This window comes from Callorhinchus milii, unplaced genomic scaffold (assembly GCF_018977255.1).
Source record: "Callorhinchus milii isolate IMCB2004 unplaced genomic scaffold, IMCB_Cmil_1.0 Scaffold38, whole genome shotgun sequence".
In the NCBI taxonomy this organism is placed as follows: Eukaryota; Metazoa; Chordata; class Chondrichthyes; order Chimaeriformes; family Callorhinchidae; genus Callorhinchus; species Callorhinchus milii.
Genome location: NW_024704779.1, coordinates 624,732 through 634,086, shown reverse-complemented (window position 1 = coordinate 634,086; position 9,355 = coordinate 624,732). Strand labels below are relative to the sequence as shown.

Genomic DNA, 9,355 nt, shown 5'->3' with positions numbered 1-9,355 from the left:
TTACTGAGACAAGCTGAGATACAGTGACTGAGCCAGACTGACATACAGTGTCTGAGACAGGCTGAAGTATACTGACTGAGCTTGGCTGACGCACAGCGAGTGAACTAGTCCTACACGCCGTTGAGTGACATCTTCTGCGTGGGCAATAGAGTAACATAGAGCGCCGGATCGTCTCCAGGAACGCAATGCCGCAGGACTGTGTTTCCCTGTACGTACCCCATGAAGCTCCACCAGCACAGAGTGCAGTATATGGGGAGAGATGAGGGAGAAGGGACCCGCTCCTTCCTGGGTCGAGACCAGAACGAGCAGGCACAGAGATCAGAGCCAGCAGATGCCAGGATATCCAGCGTGCTCAGAGCCCAGGGCCATGTCTATAATTTGGTCAAAGAGAGAATGAGGATCAGTCTGTGTATCAATGGACTGTTGGAGACTTGAATTTGGGAGCCATACAGAACCCAATCAGCCTTTAGCCCCCCCAGAGCGACGCCTCACAGCGCTTCAGCGCTCACATTCACATACCGCCTTTTACCCCAAAGAGAGGTGTCTCACGCTTATCAGCGTCCTTTGAGTTTTATTTCCATTTATTTTTGCAGAAATGGCTTCCAATTCACAGTGTCTGAACATTTTACCCCATCCAACCGTGGGCAGGTCAAACCTGGAGTACAAAGGTCAGCTTTGGGAAGCCCACACCTGGAGGACTGAGGTCAGCTTTGGGAAGCCCACACCCGGAGGACAAAGATCAGCTGTGCTCAGAGCAGGGCCTCGATTTGCTCTGTGATCTTCCCCACATTTTTACTGACGTTCTGACTTGCTGCTCCCAGCAACTCGTCAAACTCGTACCCGGTGTAACTCAACTTCTGAGTTCCGAATTTATCCATCATCGTCTTCGGGCTTGACCCTGTGAGCAGAGAGTATCAGGTTGAGTAAACACTCTCGCCCAGTCTCTCTCACTCACACTCACGCACTCACACTCTCACTCACGCACATATTCTGTCTCACGCACACTCACCGTCTGTGCAGTTGCAGTCGTTGAATAGCGGGAAGTGCACGACAGTGGGTGCTCCAGGCTTTGTGAACACATAAAAGTCATGAGGCGTTTTATCCAGCTCCAAGGGCAAGTCTGGGAATGGGATACCATTTGCGGTGCAGTATTTCCCGGCCTCGGTCAGCGTCTGTCACGCAAGAGAAGACGGTTTCGTACAGAGCAAAATACCAGCCCGCACTCCCACCTAGTGGAATCCTATAGCTCAGTGGTTAGAGCACTCGCTTTGCAAGTTAGAGACCTGAGTTCAATTCCAGGCAGGGCGAAACCTTGGGCAAGTTTCCTTACTCCACACGCCTAATAATAATCCCTCCCAAACAAAAAAACAATAATAAATTGGTCATTTTCAATCTTCGACTGTTTGTGGGACATTGCTGTGCGCAATTGGCTGCCGCGTTCGCCCACAAAAATACAGTCAATTCACTTTATAGTGTGTTCTGTGAAGCGCTTTGGGATGTCCTCCCGACGTGGAAAGCGCTATATCAAATGCAAAGAATATTATTATTATTATTATTATTATTATTATTATTATTATTATTATTATTATTATTATTATTATTATTATATTACTGCCACAGAACTCAACAGCTGTATCTCTCTCTGTCTCTGTCTCTGTTTCTCGAAGTCTCTCCCAGTCTCTCTCACCCTCAATCTCTCTCACTCTCAGTCTCTCTCTCTCTCAGTCTCTCTCAATCTCTCGCTCTCACCCTCAATCTCTCTCACTCTCAGTCTCTCTCTCTCAGTCTCTCTCAATCTCTCGCTCTCACTCTCAATCTCTCTCACTCTCAGTCTCTCGCTCTCCCAGTCACTCTTTCTCTCTCTCTTTCTATATAGATATAATAATATACCAATCTCTCTCGCTCTCTCTTTCTCAGTCGCCTGTCTCCCAGTCACTCTCTCACTCACTCAGTCTCCTTTTATTCTCTCTGTCTGTCTGTCTGTCTGTCTGTCTGTCTGTCTGTCTGTCTGTCTGTCTGTCTGTCTGTCTGTCTGTCTGTCTGTCTGTCTGTCTGTCTGTCTGTCTGTCTGTCTGTCTGTCTGCCTGCCTGCCTGCCTGCCTGCCTGCCTGCCTGCCTGCCTGCCTGCCTGCCTGCCTGCCTGCCTGCCTGCCTGCCTGTCTGTCTGTCTGTCTGTCTGTCTGTCTGTTTGTCTAACAGTCTGTTTCTCTTTCTCTCTCCTCTCTTTCTCTCTCTCAGTCAGTCTCTCCCTTTCTCAGTCTCTCAGTCTCTTTCTTTTAGTCTCTCTCTGCCTGTCCCTCTGCCTGCCTGCCTGCCGTCCAGTCTATTTCTCTCTCTCTCTCCTCTCTTTCTCTCTCCGTCTCTCTCTCTCTTTCTCTCACTCTCTCTCTCACTGACTCCATATCGCTGCCCCTCTCTCTCTCTCTCTCTCTCTCTTTCTCTTCGTAACAACATAGATGAATTTATAGATATAAACGGGTGCGAACTAATAGCCATTTCTGAGATGTGGTTACAGGGTAACAAAGATTGGGAGCTAGACATTCCAGGTTACCAGATGTATTGAACATTTTGGCAATATGGCAATCAGAGAGGGGAAGTGTAGCCTTGAGACATGTGGCGTTTGAAGCCAAAAAATTAGGATGTAGAATCAGTATTTGTGGAAATAAGAATCAATAAGTTGCAGAAAATACTAGTGGAAGCTATTTATGGAACCCCTAATAGCTGTTGCAGTATAGGTAGAGTATTCATCAAGAAATTAGAGGAGCAAGTAACAAGGATAATACAAGAATAGTGGGCGATTTTCATCATCATATAGACAGTGGAAACCTAATTGGCAAAAGTAAGTTAGAGGATGAGTTTATGGAATGCATTAGAGATAGTTTTCTAGATAAGTATGTTGAGGATCGAACCAGGGAGCAGGTTATCCTAGATCTAGTACTGTGGAACGAAGCAGTATTATGTTTGAGGGTGATGTAGTTAAGTTGGAAACAAGACTCATAAACTTAAGTAAAGCCAAGTTGGCAAGTATGAGGACTACTTGGCTAAAATGGACTAAGAATGTAGATTAAAAGATATGATGGTAGGAAAGCAATTGCAAACGTTCAAAGATATGTTAGGTAATTCGGACCGAACGTATAATCCCTTGAAAAATACAAATACCACGGGAAAAGTGGTTCAACCGTGGCTAACTGCAGAAGTTAAAGAAAGTATAAAGATAAAAGAAGAGGCCTATAATATTGACAAAAAGAACTGTAAACCTAAGGATTGGGAGGCCTTTAGAAATCTGCAAAGGATAACCAACTGATTAAGAGGGAGAAAGTGGAATATGAGAGAAAACTATTTTGAGATGTCAAGACAGATTTTAAGAGCTTTTACAAGTATATAAGGATAAAGAGTTTAACAAAAGTAAAAGTAGGTCCCTTATCGGAAGAGACAAGAGAAAATATAATGGTCAGTAAAGTGATAACAGTGTCATTAAACAAATTCTGGATTCTGGAAGGGTTCCCGTTGATTGGAAGGTCCTAAACGTAACATCGCTATTCAAGAAGAGTGGGAGAGAGAAAGTGGGAACCATAGACCAAATAGCCTGACGATGGTGGCATGGTAAATTGTAGAGTCTCTAATTAGGGATGTCATCATAGGGCACTTAGAAAGTCACCATGTGATTAGGCAGTGTTAACACGGTTTTATGAAAGGGAAATCGTCTTTAACAAATCTTTTAGAGTTTTTTGAAGACGTAGTTAGTCGGATAGATAGGGGGGAACCAGTAAGTATTGTGTACTTAGATTTTCAGAAGGAATTCGACATAGTAACCCATAAAAGGTTGTTACATGAGATTAATACTCACGGAATATTAACATGGATTGAAGTGATTAACAGTCAGAACATAGGGAGTAGGAATAGATCGGTCCTTCTCAGATTGGCGGGCTGTAACTAGTTGAGTACCGAAAGGATCAATGTTGGGCCTCAACTGTTTACCGTCTACATCAATGACTTAGATGAGGAAGTAGAGCTTAATGTATATACATTCGCGGAGCATACAATGCTCGGTGGGAAAGTAAGTTGTGAGCAGGCCACAAGGTGGAAGTGAAGTGACGTAAACTGGGTAAATGAGAGGCCAAGGAGTTGGCAGATGTAGATAATGTGGGAAAGTGTGAAGTTATTCACTAGGTAGAAAAAATAGAAAAACAGGTTATTTTCTGGAGGGGGAAAGACTAAATTTGGTCAGTATTCACAGGGATTTAGGAGTCGTTGTTTTCCAATCACAGAAAGTTAGTTTGCAGGTACAGCAAACAATTAGGAAGGCCAATAGCATGTCAGCGTTTATTGCAAAGGGGTTGGAGTACAAGAATAGGGAAGTCTTGCTGCCATTGTATAGGGCCTTGGTGAGACCGCACCTGTAATATTGTGTGCAGTTTTGGTCTTCTTATCTAAGTAATGATATACTCGCCTTATATGGCGTGCAAGTAGGTAGACTAGGTTGGCTTCTGGGATAAGGTGGTTGACCTGCGACAAAATGTTGACTAGACTATATTCTTCAGACTATAAAAGAATTAAAGGCGATCTTATAGAAACCTGTAAGATTCTTAAGGTCGTTGACAGGGTAGGTAATGTTAGACAGATTCCCTGTTTGGAGAATTTGCAACTAGATGCCCTGGTCTCAGGACTAAAGGTCAGTTTAAGAACTGAGTTGAGAAAACATTTCTTCCTTCAGAGGATATTGATTTTATGGGGTTATCTACCCCAGAAGGCTGTGGATGCTCAGCCATTAAACATATTCAAGACTGTGATTGATTGATTTTGTAAAAACGAAAGGCATTGAGGCATATGGGGATATGGTGTGTAAATGGAGTTAGGTTAGAAGATCATCCATAAACTGTCTAAATGGTGTGGCAAGGCTCGAGGAGCCGACCGGCCTACTACTGCTCCTATTCCTTATGTTCTTACGATTTCTCTCCCCCACCCCCCCACCCCCCGACCACTCCTACCTCTCTCTCTCTATTTCTCTCATCCCCCACCCCCACACCCATCTGTCTCTCTTTCTCTCACTCCCTCTCTCCCTCTCACGCAGTCTCTCACTGTTTCAATCTTACAGTCTCCATCTCTCGGTCTCTCAATGACTCTCTCTCTCTCTCTCTCATCTTCACACTGTCTTAGTATCTCTCTCAGTCTCTCTCATTCTCTCTCTCTCTCTCCTCTCTCTCTCGGTCCCTCAGTCTTTCACTGTCTCAGTCTCATTCTTTCAGTCTCTCACAGTCTCAGTCTGTCTGTTTCTAGGTCTCTCTTAGTTTCAGTGTTTGGATTCAGGTACATTACCAGGAAGGGATCACCAGCGCTGAAATCAAATGACAGGACGAGATCCACTTTACGCTCTTCCCTGAGCACCAGGGGATATGCACAATTATTCTCCAGCCCGGCGTCTATCAGGTATAGATATTCCTGTTCGTACAGCTCCAGACCTGGCAAAGAAAAAAATGAATAAATCTCACAATCACTATGGTTTGCAGTGTTTCACGTGGAGCACTTTGGGACATCTCCACAACGTGATTAGTAGTTATAGTAATTACAACGGTTAATATTATTACTAAGAGACTAGAGTGACACTCTGAATGGTTGAGTCATTATGTGAGTGAGTAGTTGTGTATTTGTACGTGAGTGAGTAAACGTGTGAGTGAGCATATGAATGTGTAAGTGACTGTGTGGCTGTGAATGAGAGTGAGAATGTATGAGTGAGTGAGTAAGGCAGTGCGTGTTTAAGTGAGGTTGAGCGAAAGTGAATATGTGAGTGTGTGAATGAGTGAGTGTGAGTGTTTCAGTGCGTGTGGAGTGAACGGGCGTTTTAGTGCGTGTGTGAGTAAGATTTGTTGCGATTGAATGTTTCCGTCTACGCTTGAGTGTGTGTTTCAGAGTTCACGTGGTAGTCACTGAGTTTTTCAGTGTGAGCGAGTAAGTTAGTGAGTGAGTATGTGTGATTGAGTGAGAGGGCGTATGTGACAGCGAGTATGTGTGAGTGAGTGTGTGCCTGAGTGTGCGATGGTTTCAGAGCGTGTATGAGTAAATGCTTCAGAGCGTGTGTACGATTCAGTGAGTGTGTGAGAGAGTATGTGTGAGTGAATCAGTTAGAGTATGTGTATGTGTGTAACTGTATGAGTGACTGAGTGAGTGAAGTGAATGTGAAAGAGTGAATGTATGTGTGTGAGTGAGTGTTTCAATGTGTGTTGGTTTGTGAGTAAGTGTCTCAGTGTGTGAGTGCACGTTGGAGTGAGTTTGTTGAGTGTGTGTGTGAGTGTGTGTGTTTAACGTGTGTGTCAGTAGGTGTGTGTGTTAGTGTGAGTGAGTGTTGGAGAGTGTGTGTGTTTAAAATGTGTGGCAGTGTGTGTGAGAGAGTGTGTGTGTTAGTGTGAGTGTGTTTGTGAGTGTGTGTGTTTAAAGTGTGGCAGTGTGTGTGAGGGAATGTGTAGCAGTGTGTTTGTGTTAGTGAATGTGTGTGTTTAAAGTGTGTGACAGTGTGTGTGAATGAGTGCGTGTGTTAGTGTGAGTGAGTGTGTATATGAATGTGTGTGTTTAAAGTGAGTGGCAGTATGTGTGAGTGAGTGTGTGTGTTTAAAGTGTGTGGCTGTGTGTGTTATTGTGTGTTTAAAGTGTGTGGCAGTGTATGTGTGAGTGAGTGTGTGAGTGTGTGTGTTTAAAGTGTGTGGCAGTGTGTGCTTGAGAGTGTGTGATAGAGTCAGTGACTGTGTGTGAGTGTGTGTGTTTAAAGTGTTTACAGTGTGTGTGAGTGAGTGTGTGTGTTATTGACTGTGAATGTGTGTGTGTGACTGAGTGATTTTGTGTGTGAGTGTGAGTACACGTGTGGGTGAGTGTACTGAGTGTTTTTGTGTGTGTGTGTGTGTTTAAAGCGCGTGACAGTGTGTGTGTGTGTGTGTGTGTGAATCTCACCTCTGGGACTCAGTTCTTTGATGCGAGAGTCATGATAGGCGAAGTTAGGATTTTCCCCCCAGTTCCAGGATACCAAAGCCCTCATCGTCTTCATATAGACGCTCGGGATCAGACACCGCTTCTCATCGACTGGGAGAAAGGCAGATTGGTTAAACCCCGATACTACCGGGAGATCCATTAAGACTTGAGGGCAGTCAGGAGATGGAAGGAGATGTGAGATGGAGATGGATAAAGACGTGGGTTGTCAGCAGACAGATTGAGGTTTCAGTGGGTTATGTATGGAGACTTGGGGGAATTCAGGGGACGGTTCAGTTTTCAGACTTGGGGAAGTAAGTCAGGAGATAGACTGAGGTTTGAGATGGAAACGGAAGGAGGCTTGGAGGAGCCAGTGGAAGGATTGAGCTGTGAGAGAGAGATGAATGGAGACTTCATAGAATGATAGAATCAAATAATTTCACAGCACAGAAGGAGGCCATTCGACCGAAAGTGTCTGTACCAGCTCTTTGAAAAGAGCTTTTCCAATTCAATCCCTCTCCCCGGGTCTCTCCCCATTGCCCTGCAAACTTGTCCTCCGCAAATTTCTATCTATTTGTCCCTTAAATGCCGTTATCGAACCGGCTTCCACCAGACTTTCAGGCAATGTTTTCCACCTCCTAACAACTGTGTTAAAAAAATATTCTCCTCGTTTGCCCTCTGTATCTTTGTACAACTATTTGAAATTGGTCGGCTCGGGTTATCAATCCACCCGCCCAGAAGTAGAACAGTTTCTCCTTGTTCACACTGTCGATATCCCTCATAATTTTCAAAGCTTCTATGAAGTCCACTCTTAAATTCTTATACTCCAAGGAGAATAATCCTAGCTTCTCTTGCCTCTCTTGATAACTTAAGACCATCGTTCCTGTTACCTTCCTGTGAACCTTGTCTGCACCCTCTCAAGTCCCTTGAAATCGATCCTAACGTGTGTTGCCCAGATCTGAACGCTGTTCTCTCGCTGAGGCCTTACCAATGTTTTGTAAAGTTTCATCATAATTTCCGGATATTGCAATCTATACCCCTAATTGTAAAGCCTACTTTAAACTCGAAAGACTTTGAGGGAGTCAGGGGCTGGATTGAGATATAAGAGGAATGCATTTACCTTGGGTGTTTTTGTTCTCCGCTTCATTCACCGTTTCCAAATTTCCGATCAATTTTTCACAGTAATACTCAGAGGATCTGTTCTGGTGATCTGACAAACCGCAAAGCTCTGAAAACAGAATTGGTCTTTAATTTGAGACATGACTCCGGTGTGAGTGGCGCAGTGTGTGTCTGTGTGTTTGAGTATGTGTGTCTGTGTGAGAGAGTATGTGTGTGCGTGTGTGTGTGTGACTATGTGTCTATGTGACTATGTGTGTGTGTGTGTGAGTGTTTCTGTGTGTGTGTGTATGTGTGTGGGGGTGTGTGTTTCTGTGTGTGTGAGAGAACGAGACTGGGAAGCTTTGAGTGGTGGGTGCAGTGTAATTTTCCTTTCAGGTCCAATGTGTAAGAGTCAACAGCCGTCTTCGATAGATGGCCAGATCGAGACAATTCTTTTTACAAACCAGGATCAAGGCAGCTCAGTCACTCCCACACCAGAGACATGCGGAGTCAGTGAATATATTGAGGACCGAGAAGGAGAAAGATTGAGAATTCGGGAGTGTTAGGGGATGGATTGAAGTGTGACTAGGAGATTGACAGAAACTTCGGACGTCGGGTGTGAAGCAAGACGTATGGAGACTTGGGGAGTCATGTCAGGGAGTGAGGTTTACCTGTCTCGTCCAGGTTGAGTTTGCTGAGCGCTGCCTCAAAATTCTCCCCTTCGTTCAAGATTTCCAAAATTTCCATCAACTTTCTGGAGCAATGTTCACAGTGGCTCTGCTCAGACTCCGGTGAACTGCTCAGCACTGAAAGACAGAGTTAGTCATTAAGAGGTGCGTGCAATGCGTGTGATGAGCGTGAGTTGCTCTGAAGCTCTGAGACTGTCTGCATTGTGTGTGTGTGCGGTCTGTACATGCGAGAGCCTGAAGCATTTTGGAGTCCTGTAGCTCAATGGTTAGAGCACTCGCTTTGCAAGCGAGAGACATGGGTTCAATTCCAGGCAGGTCAGGGCGAAACCTTGGGCAAGTTTCCTCACCCCACACGCCTAACAATAATCCCTCCAAAAAGCAAAACAATAATAACTTGGTCATTTTCAATCCACGAATGTTTGTGGGACATTGCTGTGCGCAATTAGCTGCCGCGTTTCAGCCACCATTATACAATCAATTCACTTTACAGTATATTCTGTGAAGCGCTTTGGAATGTCCAGAAGACGTGAAAAGCGCTATATCAAATGCAAGGATTATTATTATTATTATTTTGAGGTTATGAGATATATGCGCGTAAGAAGTCCAATCATGCA

The 9,355-nt window shown here is 44.5% G+C and overlaps 1 protein-coding gene across 3 annotated transcripts in view; it reads right to left on the bottom strand.

The window, feature by feature from the left end:
- Positions 1-563: 563 nt before the first annotated feature.
- LOC103189875 (cytosolic phospholipase A2 zeta) overlaps positions 564-9,355 on the bottom strand; it is a 22,217-nt gene continuing 13,425 nt past the window's right edge. For all 3 annotated transcript variants that reach the window (XM_007910423.2, XM_007910422.2, XM_007910421.2), the window contains exons 10-15: positions 8,724-8,858; positions 8,075-8,182; positions 6,940-7,068; positions 5,317-5,459; positions 1,010-1,172; positions 564-898 (exon numbers count right to left, since the gene is read on the bottom strand). In XM_007910423.2, coding sequence (XP_007908614.1) covers positions 750-898; positions 1,010-1,172; positions 5,317-5,459; positions 6,940-7,068; positions 8,075-8,182; positions 8,724-8,858 — 827 coding nt within the window. In that variant the 3' untranslated portion in view covers positions 564-749. The remainder of the gene's footprint in view (positions 899-1,009; positions 1,173-5,316; positions 5,460-6,939; positions 7,069-8,074; positions 8,183-8,723; positions 8,859-9,355) is intronic.